This window comes from Falco cherrug, chromosome 1 (assembly GCF_023634085.1).
Source record: "Falco cherrug isolate bFalChe1 chromosome 1, bFalChe1.pri, whole genome shotgun sequence".
Classification (NCBI taxonomy): Eukaryota; Metazoa; Chordata; class Aves; order Falconiformes; family Falconidae; genus Falco; species Falco cherrug.
In genome coordinates this window covers 37,657,572-37,681,514 of record NC_073697.1, presented here as the reverse complement: position 1 = coordinate 37,681,514, position 23,943 = coordinate 37,657,572, and the positions used below count along the sequence as shown (strand labels likewise).

The 23,943-nt window shown below is 40.9% G+C and overlaps 1 protein-coding gene across 5 annotated transcripts; it reads right to left on the bottom strand.

The window, feature by feature from the left end:
• Window positions 1–3,164: 3,164 nt before the first annotated feature.
• MFAP3L (microfibril associated protein 3 like) lies at window positions 3,165–23,096 on the bottom strand. Of its 5 annotated transcripts, XM_055724036.1 has the most exons (5): window positions 22,756–23,088; window positions 21,929–22,268; window positions 13,563–13,605; window positions 10,549–10,956; window positions 3,165–8,363 (listed from the first exon to the last, which is right to left on the bottom strand). In XM_055724036.1, exons 4-5 carry the CDS (start codon window positions 10,829–10,831, stop codon window positions 7,498–7,500), a joined length of 1,149 nt encoding a protein of 382 aa, XP_055580011.1. In that variant the 5' UTR covers window positions 10,832–10,956; window positions 13,563–13,605; window positions 21,929–22,268; window positions 22,756–23,088; the 3' UTR covers window positions 3,165–7,497. The 5 variants fall into 5 exon arrangements, with proteins under 5 accessions (XP_055580011.1, XP_055580027.1, XP_055580018.1 ...); XM_055724052.1 differs by lacking the exon at window positions 13,563–13,605 and having other exon boundaries at window positions 3,165–8,360; window positions 22,756–23,096; XM_055724043.1 differs by lacking the exon at window positions 21,929–22,268.
• Between the last annotated feature and the right edge of the window lie 847 nt (window positions 23,097–23,943).

Here is a 23,943-nt window from a genome sequence, read left to right as displayed (position 1 = left end):
ATTTATTTTAAAACATGAGGAATTTTAGGGCAAACAAAACACAAAAAAAGGCATCAAAATGGAAAGGAGGAAGGAAGCCAGACAATAAACTTCAGTGGAATATTGATTTTTATACACATATATAACACCATGTAGAGAATATTTAACCAGGAAGACAGCAGAAAAGAAGCATACTTCCATCAGTCCCTTAAGGAAGGTGCAGTTACCTAAGCAGAACTATGAAAAGGACTAGAAATATCTTCCCTGATGAAAGGCATCCTGAGAGAAGGGCTGGGCAATATGTTTTGTATTTTTGTTATAATGTACTTCGGAGTTGGGGGTGAAAATGTCATTGATTTTAGGATTCTTTTTCTCCACTTAAGTATGTTTAAAAATCAATGGATACGTGATTAAATGAGTTAGAATTTAATGTACTTTGAAGATAAATCACCTCTGGATGTTCTGAGTGAGGAGAAAAATTTTCCATTCTAATCTTCTTAAATTTCTTTCTATTTTTTACCACCTTTTCCTGAGGCTGTTTACTCTGCACATATAAGAGAGGGTAATAAATTATATTAAACAGGCAGGATCCATGCTTGTCTCCTTAGAAGGGGACTTCTTTTTCTGGCTGTTATTTTTTTGAATCCTGCTTTCTGACTAAGTTAGTGTTCATCAGCAGGAAGGAGTTAAAGGATACCCAAACAACTCAGTCTGCCAGGGCTAATCTTGAGCTACCTCAAGCAATAGGAGGCTTCAGAAAGAGGGAAGTGGTGGTGGCATTTATTTTGCTTCTCTGTAATTACCGATTGAGAAAGACTGGGCCTAAGCCATTAATAACTATGAGTGGTTTATTGGGTGGTATAATAAAAACCTATGCAAGAGAAGACAGAGATATTTTGGAAAGACAAGCTTGCGCATCTTGAACAAGAGCTCCCAAGCTCTGTGGCTCCACAACAGGACAGGGTGGCAATCTATGGCTGGCCTTTCATGCATAGCTAAATAGTCCTGAAAATAATTTAAAAAATGGTAGATGAGGGAGACGAGGCTTCTTCTGAAAGCTCTTGTACTATTTCCATGCCCACATAGGAAAGGTCTGGTTAGAGTAGATGTAACAGGAATCTGTTGTCAAAATAGAAAGTGGCCATAGAACGGGAAATTGATTTTATACTGATGCTAAATTTCTATTCAGTCATAAGCAAGGTTTTACATGTGTTCTCCATACTATACAAGACTGACTGTTAATTTTTCTTTTCTGGCCTCATCTTGTGGTATGAAATAGCTTCGCATTACATAACTTGAGTGTCCTAAGTCTGCCACATTTGCTGTTTGCTGCCACACAATCTGATTTTGAATAAGAAATTGGTAACTTAGCTTCAGTTTATATTACTGTCTTTGACCAATTTACAGACTTATACAAGATACTATGAATTCACAAATCAGCCTTTACTGTAAGAGTATAATGACTCAGTTCGGGCCTGGGAGCCAAAGAGCTAAGCATAGTACATAGCATTAGAGCCCAGTAGAGCTGGGGGAAAAAAAATATCCATTTTGGGACTTATGAAAGGTCAGTTTGGAAGAGAAATGCCTGGAGTGCAGAAACAGTTGCCCTGACCACTACTTTCACTCTGTTCTCATTTGAGAAGTAGCACTGTGGAAGTGGGCACAGAAAAAAGTGCAGGAAGGTGTGACAGGGAGTGGAAGAGATAGAAGAAATGGACACTGAAAAGGAACTGATTCTCAGGTTTCTGAGTTGGTTATTCCAGGCACTAGTGCAGTATGTGGGCTAAAAAATATCCAGTTCTGTGGGAAAGTGGTGATGGAGCACTGCAAATATTCAGGGTACTAGCCCTGAGCACTGGCTTTCCCTAGCTCCAGTCTTAGTTGGGAGAGCAGAGATCCCCCACTGTCCCCATCTTTGTCTCTGTGGAGATACTACCCACTTTTAGTTTTGGAGTGCCCCTGTAGTACTGATGAAGGTAGTTTCCTCCACATGGTAAAATCTCATAGTAAGAAGCACTGGGGCTGGGGCAGTCTGTTTCACAGTGTTCAGGAGAGTAGCTCACTGGGACCAACTGCTTGGTGGCACTTTGCCTTCCTGAAAAATGCTCCAACAAAGCTGTTGGAGTTCAGCATGCTGATGGGGTGCATCCTGAAGTGGTTCTTGAACCTGTTCTATATAAAACAAAGCCACAGCATATCAAGCTGCCCCAGTTGCCAGACAGGGTCCCATGCTAAGACACTAAACCAGCATATGGCTCTAGCCATACGTATTCCATTTTTATGATCAGTTTGTGACCCCTTCAGTATTTTTCATAGTTATTTGTAGATAAATTGTGGACGTCTCAGTCCCATTAACTCAACTGAAACCGTTGAATAAAAATGCTTTGGAAAATATTTTGCCGGAGTGGAGCACTCTTTCAAATAGCGGGGTTAAAACATTAAATAGCCATTGTGTTGCTGCTATTGGCTATGTTTTTCAGCCTAGAATAGGAAGCTGGCGAGAGCAAATCTTTCATCTGTGAAAGGGCAAGCCCCCCTGCTCTGACTCTGGCAACGACTGCCACTGGCTGCTGGTTGTGTAGCACCAGCAGAGCCAGGAGAAGGTATTACAGTGTCTGCTTCAACTAAGCCCTGCTGAAGACTATTAGGGAGTGATACAGTCCAATCCTGTGGGACAGGAAAGCCATTTCACCTCATCCTTTTAGGGCGGATGAAGGAATGGGGGTGGGTGTGGCAACCCACACTTCTGTTTTGTATTGGTACTAGCATGCCTCTGGGAGAAGAGGCATTTACTTTGTTGGCTCCAACTCTGAAACAGCAGCAACACTTTTTGCAAGGCCTCATGATCAGGCTCAGAGAGGAAAGAGTGGACAAAAATGTCCTTTGGATTACATGCAGAACTGCTGACATGCTTCCAAAGGGAAGACGCTACATACATCAGCAATTTGAGCTACTGATAAAAACACCGATTAACAATTTGGTCTTTATTTTGAATAATGACAACAGCTACCTTTCACAGCTTTATTAAAACTTCCTTTCTAGGTAAATAACTGTTTCTCCTGATCAAAGTTTCTGGAATATTAGCAGATGTATATGAAAGACATAGTTCACTTCCACTTGAATTGGAACCATGGCATACTCTTACTAGGAAACTATCATCTTGTTGAGTGTGTACAAACTCAGCATACTCTGTGCAAATTCTTTATTGAAACAATGATCAATTTACAAGCTGAATCACATTTCATTTTGCCACTTCAGCATGAACTGATCTCTTTGTGGTTTATGGCCATGAACTATAAAATTGTAACAGTTATTTAAATCAAAATACAGTAACTGCTTCTCAAAAGAACACATTCATATTCGTCTTACATTTCTTGTAAAATCAAAAAGGATTTCATAATAAAGAAACAGAACTTAAGATACTAATTTAGTGCAAGCGTTTCCTTTGCATCTAAGAAGCTTTCATTTGTCCTAAGTATGGCATACTTGAAAGACCAACTTTTAAAATAGCATGCTGCCAAGATATTCCATGAGAACTTTTAAAATTCAACACTGTTAACACTTTTCAAAATTAGGTGATCTGAACCAAACTGAATGTCAGAAAGCCCTGGTTATAAGTTACAGTACTTTTGTCAAAAGGTAACTGCAAATCAAAGAACTGATATAATATGTACATTAGAATAAAACAGGCACCGATTTTTTTAAAAAATAAACATCTGCCTGTATATGCCATTCTGCAAGTCTTATGATTACCGAATGCCAATAAACCTGCACAAAAATGCAGATCTATGGGTTCTTTCAAATTTTGCAATCTCAGAAAATGACCGAAGGGTAGGATTCATCACAAGCATACTCAAATCAGAGAACAAAAAAGGATCAGCAGTGAATAAATGCTGCTCAAGAAGAAAATGTTGAGTAAGTAGATGAGTACTACGTTCAAGTGGTCTGATTAATATGGTCTTACATGTAGTGAAAAAAGAATAGTTAGTGTAAAATTCAAATCCAACACTGATTTCTTGTGCTGCAGAAATCTAGTCATGTTTCATGAAGTTTTGGCAAAAATACTTTTAAATGGGGTAAATACATCCTGCAAATCTCTTTTCCTTTCTAAACCTGGCTTGGTGTTCCTTAGGCTTTTAGAAAAAACATTCAGTTGGACTGGATTTTCCAGATTCTGAATGTTTTAAGAATCATCATGTTTGGTGCTGTAATAAATAGAACAATGTAACAAAAGGTGTGCATAGCCCAATGATGGGAACAGATCACACTAATGTCCCCGAAGTGCTTAAGGTGCATGGAAGTATGTAACAACGCAAATGTTAATGTTTTCTTAGAGCCATCACTAATTTTCTATTTGCTAATTGTGTTCTCACACCATAAAAAAGCCATTCCTTTAGAAATACTGCATGAATTGTTTACTTTATAATATCACAGCCAGAAAGTTTGGAACATGAAAGATGGGTATTGGTCTTGCTTCCCATCTATCTCCCTCAAAGGACGTGCCTGAAAGCATGTAAAAAGCTGCTTACAGGTGTTACATAATGGATGCATAAAGATACTGAGCAGCATACATGAAAACAGAAAAAAATACATAAACCAGAACCATTCCAATCTGTATTTTCTTCAGATACAGTGCTGTTCTGCTTTTATTCTGGTAATACCACAAAGGTTAATCCCTAAAGAATTTATAGCAGCCTGGCGGGAGCAGTTCTACCTGTGAACTCTCTGTTTTGAGTCCAGCTCCAGCAAAGACAAGGTTCCCTTTGACCTTGCAAGAGCAGGAATTCAGCACTACACCTATTACATGCATCTAATCCAAATCACTGTTGCTTATACGTCGTTTGCAATGTACGTTTGTGCGTACTTCGAACACATGCTCTTTGTGGGCAGTCTTTGGAAAAAAAACATAATCTGTATTTTCAGGGAAGTTTACACACAGAAGAAAACAATGGGGCTTGTTTCCTCTCAAATGTTTCTCAATAAATAAATAATAAACAGGCTGGAGGACAGTCTGAGGGCAGCAGTCAGAATCAGAATTCCCTGGTACCAATCACTATATGAATACGTGAAGGGGTCTGGTCTCTACTGTAAAAAGTTAATAATTAAAAAAACCCAAACATTTAAAATGCTGTAGTTTAATAATTTTGAAACTTGTTCTTCTATTTTAAAGTGTAATTTGAAACTTATTTTTATGCTTTCAAGGAGAGCATCCTTGCTTGTCTTTGCAATCTCAGTTGGATACCACACAGGTAACTTTAGAATGCATGAGCATTGTTTGTAAATGCTGGACAGGCAAAAAAATAAAGATGCCTCTTCTCAGGACGTTAAGATGAATTGAAAGAATTCAGTGCAAGCTTCTGCTTTTGTTTCTGCCCTCATCCTTTTTCATACCAGAAGCACATTAAGTAACTTGAAAAACTGATGTGAACAGTGAACAGAAATGTACTTTGGATTCAGACAAGAAATTAAGAGTTTGCATCAATAGTATTTTCAATCACACTTGTCAGAAGTGAGGTTCTTTATGGTATTCTCTTAATCTACCCTGTGTTCTAGATCTATATTGCTTTGCTGGAACTGAAATATTTCCACCCACATTACTAAAGGGACTTTGCACTTGCATGTTTCCTTTTGGGCATCTGCAAATGCATTTTGTATAGATGCCTGCCACTGTGGTGAGCACAAAGCAATATTAGGCAACTAAATGGTGTCATTTTCACAAGTTGGTTGCAAAATCCCAAGCCCGTTATTAAACATGTATTTTTTTAAATAAACATAGAAAGGTAAATATGGAGCCGTCTCTGCATCACCTACGTAAGTCATGGGGTACTCCTGTATTACACTGCTAGTGAAGCTCTGCACTTTAACATGAATAAGTTGACATAAAATCTCAGTTCATTATCAAGGTTTTTTTTAGACAGCTGCAACATTGACTTTGTTTGGTCTCAATTACCCATGCGTTTAATATACCTGATTGCCTCCAATGGACAACTTACATATATGTGGCTACTTCAATAAAATGTCCAGAGAGCCACCCACACATCATCTCCCCATAGACTTAAATGATTTTTTCTGCAATATACTTGATTCCAGATTTATTTTGAGTAGCTATACCTACACTACAGTTCTTAAAAACTGTAAGGTGATAGTTTGTTCATTAGTTCCAAATTAAATGTGTGTCAGCTGATTAAGTAATATGCTATTAATCCTACACAAACTCCTCCTTGTAAGTGCCTTCTTTCCAGATTCACTCTGGAGAAGGTCCTTTTTATTGTGTGTCTGGCAACAGAAATCATAACTTCCCTTCCACTCCTGGCATTTCCTGGCATAAATGTTGATTCTTTTTAATGCCACAATCACTGTGATCATTAAAGCTTTATTGGGGTAGAGTCACATGTGCTCAAGCGCTGAACATCCTACATAGGTAGGAGGTTCTTAAAATACCAAAGCAATCATGACACAGTAAACAGTTTGTGTGATCATCATTGTAATTTCACAGGACATTTGATTATAATTTTTTTTAAGTTTGGGTAGAACACTCTCAAACTTATGCTAATAGATGAATTTAGGCTTGAACTTCAGAATATGAATCTGCACAAAATTGAGAATCCAAATGAAAGATTCATCTGCCATTAGAGCCTTGTCATCAGCTGATTACTGGCATCTGCAGGACTGTTAAGGAACCTCAATCTCTTCTGATAAGGAGTGCATACTTACTCCTACCAAATTACTACAAAAGAGGACATGTTGCATATTTGCAGCTGTTTGCCATATAAACTTCTGACAAAGTAAAAAATGATCAAATATATGCAAAAAAACCCTGCAGAGCTGTTGGACTTCAGCTTTCTGTAAGATGTTTATGGGCTTTCCCATCTGTGAAATACACCTTGAAGTTGCTTCTCTGTGTGAAAAAACCCCAATTGTTGGTATCTTCATTCCATGGAAAAGGAAAAACTACTTCCCATGCTCCTGAACAGTGTGGTAACAAATGAAATGGAAACATTTTAACTTTAATAGTCCTCTAAATCACAATGCAGCTGAGCAAAGAGGCTTTGTAAATGGGATCTATTAGGATTTTATTTGGCTACTGGAGTGCTGCCCCTTGGGCAATATTTCAAATTCATATGATAATATTTGCAAAAATGCAAGAGATGGAAATAACAAGAGTGAAGGAGGAAAATGAAAACCAGTTTTATATTTAGTAAGTTCAAGTGTCCTACATCAAAGACTACCAATGACTTCCAGGAGGCCACTACAGGTGACTCCAACCTAGAAAATGCTGAGGTAAATGTTTCTTGGAAATACTCCTAATTGAAAAGAGCAATTAATATTAATGTAATAGCAATTACTCTGCCATACATCATGGTAAACTAAAGTCAAACTGAGAAGAAAGTGCCAGATAATCCACATACATGCTTTTGCTATGATAGTCTCCAGGTAAGGCTTAGCGGCAAGTACAATACGTATTTTTAAAAGAGCTCCACCTGATTTTCCTGCTATGCATAGATTCAGGAGTAACTATCATACATGGCTTTCATATATAACACATGTATTTTTGTCATTTGCCAATGCTGTGTCATCAGAACTGAGTTCAGCAGAAGGCTCAGGAGGGGGTTCTGCAGGAAGTGCTGGTGTTTGAGGAGTGTCTTCTTCCTTGGTGTCAAACTGCATGCTTTCTTGTGACTGACCGTCCATGCAGTCTTTTTTGGACAACGGGTGAACTGACACTTTTATTGCAATCTGCTGAGATGGCTCATGCAGTGATGATGTGTCAGAGTCAGCTGTGGGAGAGTCACTGCGCTTCAAAGCATTTGGGATCATATACAGCTCATCTGTTTCAGTGGTTTCCTGGCCTTCTGCTGTCTGCCGTACAAAATTCTGTCCTTGCTCCTCCAGACCGACAACCTCCATAATTTCTTCCATTATAGTCCTGCAGTTCATGATAAGCGGTGGCAAAGGTACGCTCCGAGCAAGCTCTTCAATGTAGCGAGCAAATTCCATGGTCTTGAACTGAGTTACTTTGGCAAGCTCGAGCGTTTTGGCTGAAGTGATAATTGGGATACGCTTTGCAATCTCAAAGGCTTTCTGGAGTTTCTCTGCCCCTTCTGTTCTGAAGAATTCATTGATTGCTTTCTCTGTTTTCTTCAGATGACTGCTCATCATACATAACCGAGTAATGTTCAGTATCATAACAATGGTAAAAGCTACAAGGCAGACAATCATGTAATAGATTCCCATATCTCCGGAGGTAAAAACAACCCTCAGCGTCACAGTATTGTTAACACTGCCATATGTATTAGATGCAACGCATGTGTATTTACCTCTGTCTTCGAAAGACACACTGGTAATGTTTAGTAGCCCATTGTCATGAAACCACCACTTTCCTGCTGGAGAGGAGACAAAGTAACTTAGTTAGAAGTATTTTGTTCACATGATCATCACAGTCTTAAACTTCAGCTTTGTCAAACTGGCTAAAGATTTTGGAAGAAGGAAATAATATTCACAAGAAGACAAAGAATTTACCATCACAAAGGCTTGTCTGCCCCTGAGGTCCTGGTTCTGTTACTATCAAATCCCTGACATCAGCTGTGAATAACAGATCATGTCCTAAAACACACTCATAAAAAATGTTAATATGCATGGCATCTATCACAATCTTATGGTCAGTTAAGTTACAAAGATAGGTTATGTAAGTTATAAAGAAAAAAAAATATTTTTTTTTTTTATATTGCTGCCAGTAGAAGCCTATGTAGAAAGTATTCCCACAAGATCCCTGTCTCAGTTCCTGTACGGACAGTTCTCAATTACATCGATTTATCCTCTTATTTAGAATTTTTAACTTAGCTGAAACACTGGGTTTTTGCCCTAGCTTAATTCTTGAAAACAGCCGAATCACTTTGCCTATATTTAAAAAACATAGAATAAATAAAAAGCTCAATCTAAAGCAGAACCTCATTATTAAAAAATCACCCCAAAATCATAGGAAAACTCTCTTTTACAGAGGAAATGTCAGCCTCTGTTAACAGATGACACCTCTTTCTCCACCTCTAGAACAAGAAAAAAATAAGAGTATTGGCTGCTCAGTATTTCTTTGAATTGGAATGTTGGCAAAGTAGGGCTTTATTAATTGTAAAATGACAAGACGCCTTGCTGATATATCCTGGCTCCAGCTGTTATAAATGACATAAAGGCGCTGAACTGTGACTCATTGCCTGGGTTTGTGGCAGTGGATACTGGCAGATAGTATAAACTTAATGAGAAAACAATGATTAGAAAAGGTATCATTGCTGGGTTTTGATAACAATTCACTGCCACACTCAACATAACAATATACATAGTAAAGAAAGGTGCTAAGAAACATTTCTTACAGGAAGACAGTTTCTTAAAGCAGGAAGCGCACTGCTGAAAGTCTAAAGTTAAAGTGATGTTGCCTTAATACCACATCTGCAGTTTTTACTGATTTGGTCAAAGTTTTTGTTCACCTCCCTAAACATTTGTGTTAGTAGCTACCTCTCTCAATTGACTATAGAAAGTCCTAAAGTTAAATGCCTAACTGAGGGGTGAAATTTCTCTTTATGAGCCTTAGTAAAACACTCTAGCATACTAATCACAGTATGTTGCCATGACCGCACAAATTATATCCGAAAGTCCACTTACTAGCCTAAATATTTCCTTTCTCTAGCTTTATTCAAAAAATTACAAAATACTGTAATGTAAAATATAACCATTTACAGATACACTATGCTGTTGCACATCCAGCTGGGTCATTCACTACTCCTGTCATAGCCGAGTTCTCCCTCAGGTCAGCTGTTAGGCAAGATACCTTGCATTTAGTATGAATAACCAAGAGTTTATTTCAACATGCTGTGAACAAAGCAGTCAGTATGGAAGGATTACATGAACAAAATACCTTCCACCCCCAAAAACGTCCCCTAGATGTATAACTAGGATTATAACCCAAACCTTCCATTTAAGGAAAACAAGCTTGTGTGTAATTAAGGTCTCTGGCAAATGCAACTGAAGAGTCTTAACTAAAGCCAGGAAGGCTCAAACTTGGCTTGTTGTTCTGACTGCTGCCCTATATAGGTTTTTCTGTTGGTCATTCTGGGCATCTCCTGTTTCTCACACTCCTGTGGCAGTATGCATAAACACAGCAGGTGTATCAGGGAGTTAGCTGTGTTGAATTCATGCCAACAAACTATTCTCAAATGACAAGAAAATCCTCCCTTAAGTTGGAAAATAGCTTTTAGTCTTTTTGCGTGCCAGAGAACAAAAGAGGACAGAATGGAAAACAAGATCAAACCCAAAGTCTTCCAATGAAAAGAAGCCTGTCTACACCTTCTGTTAAGTGCTTCAGTTTCTTGCTATGTATTGCTATAAATAACATGTTAAAAAAATGTTAACTGTTTTCTTCCAAGGTGCACACAACATATTTATGGCTGCCTCCATAAGGCTTTCATGTATTTTCACACAGGAAAATACCACAGTCAGGCCATTAAATTCAGGTTATTAGTCAACCTGCTGAAATCAGAAGTGTCTCTGGACAGGCTACAGAGAATACGAAGATCTTACCTTTATTCTCCTCCTCTCGGAGCAGGCGACCATTGGAATTGTACCATGTGTAATGTGGACTAGGACTACCCTGGACATTGCAGTCGATTGAGGCACTACTCCCCTCCTTGACTATAATATGGTTGATGCGGGAGATCACCACAGGCACAGATCCCGTGTTCATGTCAGTGCGGTTGAAAGTGCTATTAGTCACATCCTCAGCAGTCGTCAAAGCTGCTAATAAGATGACAAGGCGTGTGGTGGGCAGAAAGTACAAAAAGTGGTGGCTTTTCAGTATGTTCATTTTCCTTCAGTGGTATACGCAACTGGCTGGGAACTGGGATCGGTTCTGTTGAACGCAGGCCCTTGAGGTGAGGAGGTCACAGGAGAGTTCTACTTTGATCTGTGCAATTTTATGTTTGAAATATCCTATAAAATAAATAAATAAGTACAACGAGATGGCATGTATAAACAATCCATTAGGTGTGCTCTTTTAAAATAGTGACACATCCATTAATGCACTTCACAGTCATCAGCTCAGTGTCTTGTCTAAATGCTAATGTTATCATAGTCCTTATTCTTACTGGAAAAAGATGCATACATTTTCCTGACAATAGTGTTGTTCAGAGTGGCAGGCGTGGGAGAAGGCTTTTATCACCTAGACACTTAGCAGCAATTTAGCTACAGAAGCAGCTACAGTTTTATGCCAAAAGTTCTACAGATTATTTTTTTTTTTAACATTTGCAAAATCAACAGGAAAAACAAAGGTACAGCACGTTAAAGCTGTCACTACCAGCAGTTCACTGCTGCAGCTCTGCCACGTGCATGGCCTTAGGTGAATTGTGGAATACGGTGCAAGAAAGAACTGCTCCAGAAACGGGGTTTGGAGCTGACGTTGGAATCCTTAATATACACAATTTTGTCCTAATACAATAGCATATACAGCAAAACATCTTGGACCAGTCACTTGTTAAGCTACTACATTTTTTTTAAGTTTTCTGAGATAAAGATAAAACATAGCATAGAAGAATATTCTTAAAAGAGGATATTTAGGACTTGATAAAGTAATTTCAATACCATTTTTAGAGCTGATTTAGAAATAAAAATACTCACTAGTGACATAATTATGGATAGGGTTTCTTTGAGATACTAACGAGATTGGGACTTTTCCATTCCTTATGTGGCATTAAGCATTTTGCCTGTGTACTTTTTGCATACTCTTACTACAATATTTTCCTGCAACTGATCATCTACAGTGAGCCCTTTCTTAAACAGTGATTTCAATTTGTAGACAGAGGGGTTTACAAGTGTGTTCTCTATTGGCCTCATTACGCTCCCAATGAGCACAACTGCCATTCAATACTGACTGAGGGCACAACATTGGCCTCAAAAGGAGCACCTTTGAAAATTTCACTCAGAGTCCAAGGGCCACAAATGTTAAAATCACATCAGACTAGCTAGCTACATTGGTTTTAGTCATGTGTTTCTAAGGTAAACAATTGAAACTTATGAAATTTGTTAGTTAGAGGAATCTACCTGAAATCCAAACATAGGTAACTATCTAACAAACTTTCTCCAAATGAACATATCACTTGCAAAACTGATTACATTTTATTCAAGATCAGGTTGACATCATGGTAACTCATCTACCTTAGCATGGAAAATGACTGCTGACAGGGTTAGGTCAGTTCCATATATAAAAGAAACTAAAATGAAATCAATTCATCAATCAATCCCCATCCCTCTTTTATTCTTTATTCAAAAAGGAAAGAAAGCAACATTACTGTCTTTCACTGGTAATATTTGACTTAGGTTGTTTTCTTCTCTATCCCCTGTTCTCTGTAAAGCAATGAACTTAATTTCATACAGACAGATACAACTGTTATTAAAACACAAAAATATTTTCCTCCATTTTGTAGTATGAATCATTAGTAGAAATGACAAACTTATGTTTTTTTAGATAAGCTGTGTGCATGGTGTGGATGCCTGTCACAACTCAAAGCCTGCCCTCATTTTTAGTCTGTTTTTCTAATAACTGAATATGGAAATACTTGTCTTGAAGAGTCAGAATAATTTTTAACTTTAAATTAATATGCAAATAATAGTAAGTTAATATGCAAAAAAGTCATATAAAGCTATATAAACAATGACTTCAGAAATCCATTTCCAATTATGCAAAGCATATAGAGCCTGCGCTTTTCAAGTTCCGTATAGGTACAGCCTGTCTGAATCTGCACTTTGGAAAAAATCCTTCAGTTCTGCCTTTTCACTTCAGTAACTATTTACATCTCATTTCTACTACTCCATTAACCTTGCAGACAGCCATTCTTTATGGTTACACATATTCACTCTATAAAATGTTTCTGTACAGTGTTATAGATCTGCATTGCGCCATACAGAAAAGCCAAAAGACACGTCACACCTCCTGGCAAGGGAGCAGGAACAAAGACTGGCTGGATTAAGACAATGGGAAGGGCAAAAGAACAACATAAATTAAGCATTGTGTTGCTGATTACTGGTGGTGGCTTGTTATTATTGTATTTGAGCCTACCGTATTTTTTGATGGCAGAAAAATCAGTAACAATTAAAAAAGGTGTTTAGTCTGGAGAGCAATTTGCATTCTAGAAGGAAATGAAATAGCATCACCCCAATGGGTGATGAGAAAACCTGTAAGGAAGGACCCACAGTGTATTAGGAAGCTCAAGGCAGCTGGTGGCCCACTGAACTCCTACAGCACAGGGATGCTGTGGATGTATGTTTGGAAAGCGTGTGATGGCAGTAACAACGTAAGGTGTGTCTATTCGATATAAACATATGGTAAACCTGTTTTTAACGCTGAGCATATGAAAGTAAAACCCGTACTTTTGTGTGACGATAACAAATGTGGCTGATTCTTAATATGGTCAAAGGGCCAATTACTTGTCTGAAAATAATAGCGACTCCCTCACTCTGGCACAGAATTGAATCATAAATAGCTGCAGTAAATTTTAAGAAATAGAGCTGAATAATTTATGTCTGCTGTGGGAGACTCATACCTACTCATGTCACTCCTGGGAATGTACTTTTCCATGTATGTTCCTGGAATGAAGAATATTAAGAAAACACTAAATACCTCTGCAGATGCATTTCTGTTTGAAATAAACAGAGTTTGACAACTAATATGAGGAATAACCAGGCAGCAGGTTTAAAGCAGAGTGTTTGGAAATGGTGGCTGTTGTTTTCATGTGCCACCCAGGGAAGTGCTGTTGATGGACACTTGAGTACGTTCAGGGAGTCAGGGAGAGATCTCACTGAAGAATGGTGTTTTAAGATGCAAGTTAGGACAAATGTTCACAGGGCAACTAGGAAGTAAGTGATAGGGAATATTTTCTTTGGTGTGCATCCTCTGCACTGTTAGTGGGGAACAAAAAAATATGGAGGAAACCAAAGTTTTTCTCAGCTTCACCTAGCACGAGAAAGTTAAAGGGTGACCATGCAGGGACCTGCCTGTCCAGGACCCTCTACTGACCTGTTGGGCGGGACCAAAAATGTTAGTCAGGTTGGGAAAGTAGCAAGAATCAGAAACAGAACTGAAAGGGTAGAAAATGTGCTTGCACCAGAGTCTGGTGCAAAGGGAGATTTCCTGAGAGTTTCTGTCCTACTGCTTTGCTGCAGGCACAATAGCAGCCTGAGCATATCAGGGAAAACAAATCTGGGTGCCAGCTGCTTTGTCAAACACAAGTGATGTAATGGGTTATGATTCAATCGCACAACTAAATGGGGAGAAGGCTAAGAAGACTGAAATAGAACTGCTAGCGACGTCTGCCCACTTCTGGAAAAGACGGAAGAGAATCCAGAATATCGGAGAAGTGGGTACAGTGCTGTCACCCTATATCTTGGCCATGAGAGGCGGTAATTAGCCGTAGCCCACAAGAAACCTGGTGAAGGCAGCCAAAACTGTAACCTTGTAGTCTGACCCAAAGTCAGAGAAAACTGAATTGACTAGCTGAAAACAAAGATTACTGTAATAACTCCTCAAGACAGAGTAACACAGGACACTAACGAAGGAGGACATCTGTAATATTGAGTACAGCTCTGTAGGAACAGACCGAGTCTCTGGAAACATTTTTGCCACAAAAGGGTCACTGTAAACATAAAGTTAAATTTCTGGCCATGGAAAGACTGTAAATGTTCCTTTTGCCCATCCCCAAAGCACATGAGCTACCTGAAAAAGACATAAAATGTTTGTAGTATATTTAATGTGGTTACATACACTTTTTCCACTTCCCACCCCTCCTCCTTTTTTTTTTTTTAGAAGTAATTTTAAAACTGTGGTGCATGAAAAGGAGAATGCCTGACTACTCTGAGATGTCTTTTCTACCTAAAGTTGTAGTTAGGCTTACCTCCCACGACAGAATTAGAACCCCCAAACTCTCCTCCAGCACCCAAAACATACATATAGAGAACATACTCTGCTGTATGGTATCTGTAGCAACATTTACCACTGAAAGATGGTTTTCAGTGGTCCTTACATTAAATAATTTTGGTTTTTTCTTCCCCAACCCAAATGGTATAAACTGAAAATCTGAAAGTAACAGATTTGCTGCTCATGGGATTAACTTCCAAGGAAAACCGAATGAGACTTGAGCCACATGAGGGAACTACGACAGGCTTTTCTTCTAAATTACATGATAGCCAGCTCTAGCATGCTCTGTCTGCATTTCTATCCAAGAAAGTTCCCTGGAATGTGCTCCAGAACAAGCATAGCTGCAGGATGGTGGTATAACTCCTACTATGTGAAGCAGGGACAAAAACTAAGGTTAAAATGTCTCTATCCAAAATAATTAATCAGTCTAAACAGAAGACACTTACAGCTTGGACTGGCTGGGAACATTAATCACTCAGAGACATGTTCTGATTGACCATTTATTTTTTCATGGCACAGATGAGTGTGCTTCCCAGTATACTACTACCAAAGAAAATGACTGTGGGTGAAGGGCCACATTTGTAAGTACTGCATTTGTGCAGAACAACAGGGTGACAGAGCACAAAAGAACAGCAAAGGAGGGCAGTGATGCATACCTTTTCCTGGCTCACTCAATTCTGTAAGACTGGCCTGTTCTTGCTCTTGGAATAATGTGTAATCCTATTAACTGTGAAGTTATTCAATTCAGAAATGAAGCACAAGAAGCCAGCTTATTGTATAACGCATAAATTATGTTCCTATAGCTTTAACATCCCAATGCTATCTTGCTTGGCTTGTAAGTGATCAAGAAAATGAAATTATTTTCATTCTAGTTCACTTTTGTCTATAATTAAGTATCAAGGATGATGCTACAAAACAAAACTAAAGCCAATTCTTTATTATTTAAAACCTAATTACTACTCTTCCTTTACAGAGTGGGCAAAAGTAAAAGTTAACAGGTTTTACTGGAACAGGAATGCAAATGAAGGAACTTACGCCACACGGAAGGTGGGGAGCTCACTGCCAGTCCATAGGCCTAAGAGTGAGAACCACCTACAGAAAAGGTTATGCTACTAGGGTCCAGACAGGCAGATGAAGAGAAATGTCACTCATTTACAAGTAGCAGAAGCCTTCTGACTTATTTTTCTAGTCCATAAAATATTAAGGCTTGGTTCCAAAAGGGCTTTTCTCTTCATTCTCTTTGGAGGGACTTCAGTCCTTTCATAACTTCATGGGGTTTTTTTTGCTTCCCTGGCTATGTTGAATAGGTGGGACATTGGCGATGTTTGTGAGATGAAAAGCTTCCTTCTGTACATCTAGGCTGGGGCTTCCCAACTGGGCAGCAGCTCCCAACCATGTGCATATTTCAGCCTCTGCAGCTGCTTTCACCTGCTTGGGAATCTTTTAGAAGCTTCCCATCAGGGCTGTGTGATACTGCCCTGGCCAAGTGTGCTCAGCCACTTGGTGTCAAACTCGCTGCCTTCAGCCACCTGATAGAATACAGAGAAGACAGACCCAGGCTCCTCTCAGAGGTGTGCAGTGAAAAGACAAAAAGACAAAGGACACAAGCTGCAAAAACAGAAATTACGATTATGAAGAAATTTTTAAGCAGGAGGTCAGTCAAGACCTGTAACAGGTTGCCCAGAGGGGCTGTGGAATCTCCACCCTTTGAGATGTTCAAAATTTGACCAGACACAGTCTGAGCAAACTGGTCTACACTGGCCCTGTGTTGAGTAGGGTGTTGGATCAGATGGCTCCCAGAGGCCCCTCCCAACCTGAAGAAACTCTGATACTCAAGAAACACAAATCAAGAATTGCCTTGGAGAAGTCAATGTGAAGAAATATGGCTCATCTTAAAAATTTCTATATGGAATGCTGGGAAATTGCCTTCATAATCCTTTTATTTTTGAGTAGCAGTATTTTAGTATATTTATGTATTTAGTATATTAATGACAAGATAGACTGAGAGCATTGACTGCAGCCTGAAAAAAATGTGTTTGGCCTTCTCCATTGTACTGACATGATAAATAATGCTAAGTCCTCTTTACCATATAGAGAGGACTTATTTCCAGCCTAGGTAACTAATGAAATATCACTTACTTGGGGTGTGAATGTTGGGGGGTTTCCCACATGTAGACAGTCAGACTCTAAAGTTCATAGGTTACTGTCTGCTGATAGACCTGGCTTCTTGATGCTAAAGAACTGTCAGTCGTGGTGAATCTGATCGCAAAATAGAATAAAGCAGAAATAAGCTGGACTCAAAGACAGACTAAGATAACCTTTTCAGACTACTGACTTCAGATGGTAGATGAGTAAGAAGAGATGTTATTAAAAATATACACAATATTGAATGGTGTAAAGATGACAGCTGAGGGATATGTATTTACTGCTTCTCATAATACTAAAACAAGACACATTTCAGTGAAAAAGAGGTGGAAGACAGGGCAGTGGGAGGAAAGAGAAGGAAGCTTTTGATTAACGATGACTAGACTGAAATTTCTGGACGCAAGATAAAATAAGGGCTGGGAATTTAGGAAGATTCAAGAAAGGCTGTATATAATTTACTTGTGCAGGTTCATAGATTATGATGGTTTATGCAGAATGTGGGGACTTAACTGCCTTCTGTGTATTCACTGTCCTCTGAGTATATAGCCCTGGGCAGTGAACAAAAATGGCTGTCAGTATGGCAACCTGGAGCCCTTTTCTAGGCATCCTGTCTAAAAGAAAATAAAGAAGTCTATAAATTAGTTTTATGTTTTGTAGGCACTGGTAAGCTATAACAAGCAAACATTTGCCGATTTGTTTTGCAAGGTGACAAATGATACATAACAAAAGAAAGAAAATGGAAGAATCAAGGGTCATAGCTTATTCTACCATGAATGGCAGAAAAAGTAAAATTTGTAATGAGTATCTTCTGAAGTTATTTTGTTCTGAACACATCCAACACTGTAGGGGGTAACAGAGTAAAGTTAATGACTGTAAAGAGTCAGTTATCTTAATTTCAGACTTTCATAATGTATTGATAAACTGCAGCAAAAAAGCACCAAGGAATAAGGCGATTCCACATTTTATATGTGTGATCAAAAATTAATGCTATATCCAGGCTTTTGGTGTAGGGAAAGAAGTACATGCCATTCTATTCAGCAATGGTACAATGAAGAAGTTCATGTTGCCTTTATGAGTGTGTAAATATTTTAGAATAGTTTTACTGTAAATCCTCCTCAGTTTTGTTGCTCTTTATCCTACTTCATGTCTTGACATTGCAAAACTAGCAAGCACGTGATGTCCTAGAGACTTTAAGGAACCCTTCACTTTAAATATTTGAATGGAGGCATTGTTTTAACCATGTCTTTGAATGGTTGATGTGCACTTCTCTCATGTCAATGAATATTCACAGACCTTAATCCATTAACCTAAAAATGAATAGGTGAAGACTGCTGGTAGTAAATTATTGGAGGGATTATTTAAAAGTACCTCAAGAATGCAAAACCTCTGAAAAAGTTCCCTTTTGGTGTCATAGGTCCTGTAATCCACCATCTCTGCTGTATCAAATTAACTTTCTGTGAAATATGCTAAAGTAACAAAGACATTGAGGCAACCTGGATGCTTAACTTTTCATTAAAGAAGTTGTAGTTCTTATGTGCGCTCTGATACGGACTGAGTCATTCAAGTGTTCTTTCTTCAAAGTATTTTAATGACTGCAGTAAAAGAAAATTTTTATATTTAGTGGAGAAGCTTGCTGTTTTTAATCAAGACAGGTACCGTGGTGGAAATGTTCTGCTGAGCTGTGGGCTACCCAGATCATAAAGCAGATGCAGCACTCTCAGTAGTGAAGAATCTTTAAGGCCAGCTTATGTTTGATTAGGTACGCACTCTTTACAGAACTTTTAATCTTACAAATAAATACTTAAGTAGATTATCCAGATTTATTTGGGATTTGTATTTATTTGGAGGCTGGACAATTGCCACTCAATATAGTTTTGTATACAAAGCTATTATTCCAGAAACATCTGTACGGCTTTAAGCGACACTTGCTTAACTCCTTGAGAGCTTTCAGCATAGCTGCTGTTTTGCTGTTGCAGTAAATGCAGATGGATCAATGCTTAAAAGTCCCCTTTGTTGAGACAGAAGGAACAAAGAAGATGCACAGAGAATCTCTCCCACACTTCCACATACATCTGCAGGCTGCCTGGACTCACCAAGTTCCATGTATCTTTCATTTTCTTTACTTGCATCTTATCTTTTATTTATATCAACAATCTGTAAGCATTATTCTGCCAACAGTTTAAATAACCAAAGTCAGCAAATACAACAGATCTCATATGCTCTTGGCATGCCTTATGTAACCCCGCAAAGAACATAGCAATGCAGAATGCAGAGCAATCCACTCCACTTCCTCTTTTGAGCTGTGTTTGCCAAAGCTAACCATCCTTTAAGCACATCTAACTGTTTTCTTTTTCCAAATGCAGAAGAAATATTCCAGATATAGGACACTGAACCAAGACATAAAATTAAAAATTAGGTTTTGTTTAAACAAAGATATGAAGAGCTTTGAAGAGCTAAAGACTTCTGCTACTTAAACTCTAAATTTTCTACATGCTTTGCATAAGTGAATGTTTTCAATGCACTGACAGTTTTCATTATACTATTTTAACAAAAGGCTCCCATTTTAGTTGGACTATAAGAGAAAAAAAAACAAACCAGATTTGAGTATGACTAATTCTTCTCTATCCCTACAGAATCACAAAATGGATATAATTTTTAATGACTGGCTTTCACATTTGCTGTTTTCCGGGATACAGGGCAAAAAGGCTACACGTAGATGCCGTGATTAGGACAGGATTAACCTTGTCAGAGGGGGAATACAAAGGAATCTAACCATTCATGACTGATTGCAATAGAAAAGGATCATTGCAGGTTAAAAGTGCCTGTGCCTACTTCCTCCACAAGTAACAAAGGGGATGGCAGACAGGATTCAAAGGACACCACACATCAAATTAAGTCTTGCTTGTACATAACTAATCAATTCAGCCCTTTCCAGGCATGTCTATGTAAGGCCATGTATATGCAAAAATTTAGCTGGAAGCCCTCAAAAGTTTACCTAAAGAACCTCTGTAATTTCAGACTTTTGCCCCAGTTATTTCTATGTCAGATCCAGTACTGCCAGCAGGACTGTGTACCACACAGTCATGCACATATGGGACTGTGTGGCAGGCACTGCACATGCAACAGTACAGATACCGCGCTATATACATGCCCTGGCCTTGCCTGACTTAAAAGTATCAGAAGAAATCGTTTCTTAGTATAAAACTCTCAGGGAGGCAGAATCATGTCAATTAAATATTAAGTTTGAGCAAGGTAGGCTATTCTTAATGTAATTCCTCTGCATGTGGTGGCCCTCTTCCAAGATAAAATATTTACATAGATCTATACAGAGCTCCTTATTTTCTGATAAACAGGTGCTACTCATGCTAATTACTTTTACTCTGAAATAATAAAGTCCATTACCAAAATTTCTTAGATAGCTAAATCAAAATCACTAAATCTGTTTGAAATCCTCTATCCTGACACAAATACACAGAAGTTTTGTCCATGCTTCACAGCCTTCCTGGCAGAGGGAAGATATGATGCTCTAAAATGCTGCTATTAATTATTTTAGTCAGGGTCACTGGTAAAAAGTAATGGTATCTCCACTGCCTTGGAAATTAGGTTTCTAAAATGGGTCTGTTTGTGGACAGAAGATGCCACTGTTTTAGTTAACAGAACTAAGTAACAAAATGAAAACTACAAAGAAACATTTGCAAAGTCACACAAGTCTACATGGATGGACAGCAGCTCAGAACCACAAGAACAAAAAAAATTGCAGGAAGTCACCAGGAGCTTGGTCTTACACCACAGTCTTCTGGTAACATACTAATATGGTCCAGGATATCTCAAAGTAGGAACATAGGTGTTTGTGCCTGCAAAAATTTCTAGTAAAGGTGCAACTTGCTGACAGAGAAAGAAGACCCTGTTAGCAAAGCTCAACACAGGTTACTTCAGCTCCTGGCAAGCTCATTATCCCTGTTATAAGTTGCATCCATATCTCAGTGTTGCCTTACAGTGGCAAGAAGTTTAAACCATAAAAGAAATGCCAGTCCCCAGAGTCCAAATTTTCTAGGCAAGATTCCCCAGCATCTTTATCACCGTGTCACCAATGTGACCTGCTCATAAACTGTATGTAGGTGGTTTTGTATATTTCTGTTGGCTGACTTTGGGGTGTTTTTTCCCCCTGGTTAAAGTGACAAATGCATTTTAACCAGGTTCCTGTGCCAACTCCATCCTCCTCCTCCCCATTAACTCAGGACCTGTCTAATTGCAGGGAGGCAAGGGGGGCAGGGCAGGGAGGCAACTGAAGTTGTACAACATAGATCACTTCAGAATTCACAGCCATGTTCCCACCGCGTGTTAAATGTTTAAGAGCGACTGATTTTATCTCTAAGCTTTCAGGATGGGAAACACATCTTGGAAAAATATTACATATCACTGTATTAAAGTAGGAAGAAAGCCCTTTTTTTTCATGGATGTTCTGCTGTTTGTCTAGGCCTCTGAAAACTTCAAATTCTTCAGAAAGAAAAAAAAAAAAAGCACTCTAAGTTGCACTCCGCATCAACTGATGTTGATATAGTGCAGTCTAAATGAGATTCTAATAAAAAAGGATTCCCACTACACCAACCACAAGTTTATCAACGGTGCTGCTGCTAACTGTACATGCTATGCCAGACAAAAAAAAGATTCCTGCCATGCAAACACCATCTCCACTGAACAGAGATGTGTCATATTTTGTCGTACTGCAGCAGAGAAACTCTTCCACAACATAATGGCCCTGAAAAACTCAAATGCTATGTTTTTTCCCTTTTAACTCCTTTATGTTTTCCCCTTTGAACTAACTTTACAGCCTTTCAAGCCAATACTTACCAAATGAGGTCGCGGTTAGTGTTTAGCCTCGCTTACACGGTTGGTACTTGTATTTCCAGAGCTGGGCTATCGGGGAAGCTCCATTTGAGATGCTTCAGTTTAACAACTGAAAGCGGACTGTTCGCAAGGGCAGTCTCTTACAAGCCTCTCCAGCAACGCACTAGGGAAGTGCCTGCTCAGTAGTGCTCTCTGTTCTCTTAAGCTCCCTCGTCCTATGCTGCTCGGATCTGCCCCGTTACGCAGCCGTATTTGATAGTTACTGCAAGACCGCTCTGAAGTTTTAGATTGTTGCTCCCTCAGGGCGCTTCTGAAATTGAGTTTTACCTTAGGAGAGACTACCCTGTGAAGTAAAAGGGTAATTAAAGCAAAGTACCAGGAGGCAGCCTTTATTGTAAATTTCAAGCAGCACAACTTATGCTCTCTTAAGAAGTCAGCTCCAATGAAGAGGTCTCCGCAGTGAATCAAACCCTCCCCTTCTCCTTCCCAGCGCGGGACAGCAACGAGCATCCTGAGCGCAGGAGTCGAAGGTCTCCGGTGAAGGCTCTGGGCTCATTAGCTTTTTTGCCCAAAGCAGCACACCGTCCTGCAAGCGCCGGTGCCCATCTGAATTAATCCCTCGAACTTTCACGCTGAACACAGCATCACTCCGCTCCCGTCGCGCCGGGGCTCACCGCGCCGGGGACCGCGGAGCTCCGCAGCCACCGCGGCAGGTGCCGGCGGCGCGGCGCGGCCGGTCGAGGCGGCGGCAGGCAGCGCCTCCCCGGGACTGCCCGCCCGGCCGCCCGCAGGGGGAACCGCGGCCCGCGCCCCCCGCCGCGCCCGCTCACCTGCCCGCCGGCTGCTGCCGCTCGCCCGCCGCTCCCGCCGCCGCCCCGCGGCAGCGCCCGCCGCCGTGCCCTCAGCGCGCCCCGCGCAGCACCATGCCGGGGCCGGGGCCGGGGCCGGGGCGGGCGGAGCGCGGCGCTGCCGCAGTGCTGTGCCACGCCGTGCCGTGCGCAGCGCTGCCCGCCGCTCCGCCGCCGCCGGCTCCAGCAGGGGAAAGTAGGTCAGGGCGGCACTGAGCATGCTCGGGGCCGGGCCGGGCCGGGGGGCGGCCCCGGGGCCCGCGGGGGGCTCGGGGGGCGGCAGCGGCTGGGGCGGCCGGGGCGAGGCGGGGTCGGGGCGCCGCTGCCGCGGCGGGGCCGGCGGGCGACGTGCGGCGGCCGGAGGCGAGGCGGCGGGGTGTGAAACGACCGGGCGGCCGCGGGGCCGCTGCCGGCGGCGGGGCGGGGGACAGGCGAGAGCGACGGCGGGTTGTCGCTCCGCCGCCCCCGCGAGTCCCCTCTGCCGGTGCGGAGCCCGGTGTCCGGCGGGAGCGCTCCTCCGGGCCGGCCGGCGCAGCCGCGCCAGGCGGGATGCGCACGCCTGTCATCGTATTCGTTCTCAGAGATGTCTGCGGGAGCAAGGGCTGCGGGAGAGGGGGAAGAACCCCACCTGTCTGGATAATCCTGAAAATCAAAATGCTGCGCTTCAGAGAAATGGCACCCGTGGTTTCCCTGCAGGGCTATATTCGTAACGGGATCGCAGCACCCAGCTCCAGTTTAAGCCCGGTCTGAGGAGGTCCCAGCCTGCGAGAAGCTGACACCGACTCTCTAAGTGTCCAGGTGCTGTGGCACCAGAGGGTAAAGCTGTCTTTCAGCTTGAGCAAAACTGCTTGCATGTGGCTGGCGCTACCTGTGCTGGCTGTGCAGCTGTTAAAAATGGGTTGGGATGTATGCCGGCAGCCGCAGGCAGGAGTGTGGCAGGGACCCAGTGTGTGGCGGTGCTGTCCTGCGTCACTCTCCCGTACCTCCTCCCTGACCTTGTGGCAGGAGGATGAACGGCCGCCTTCAGCTGAGCATCGAGGCCAGTGGGTTAAACCACGGGGGTCTGCGTTACAGATGTTTGTAATCCTCCTATTGCCAGGCTCAGACCCTGCTTTTGATACCTCTTCTGATTGCTTCCAGGGCAGTAGTTAACCAAAGCTCCTCTGCTCC

Bases quoted from the DNA above. Each gene is read 5' to 3' on its own strand.
- MFAP3L (XM_055724036.1), bottom strand. From the start codon at position 10,831: ATGAACATACTGAAAAGCCACCACTTTTTGTACTTTCTGCCCACCACA. The intron at 8,364-10,548 runs GTAAGATCTTCG...TCTCCTCTCCAG, and splicing joins CCGAGAGGAGGAGAATAAAG to CAGGAAAGTGGTGGTTTCAT.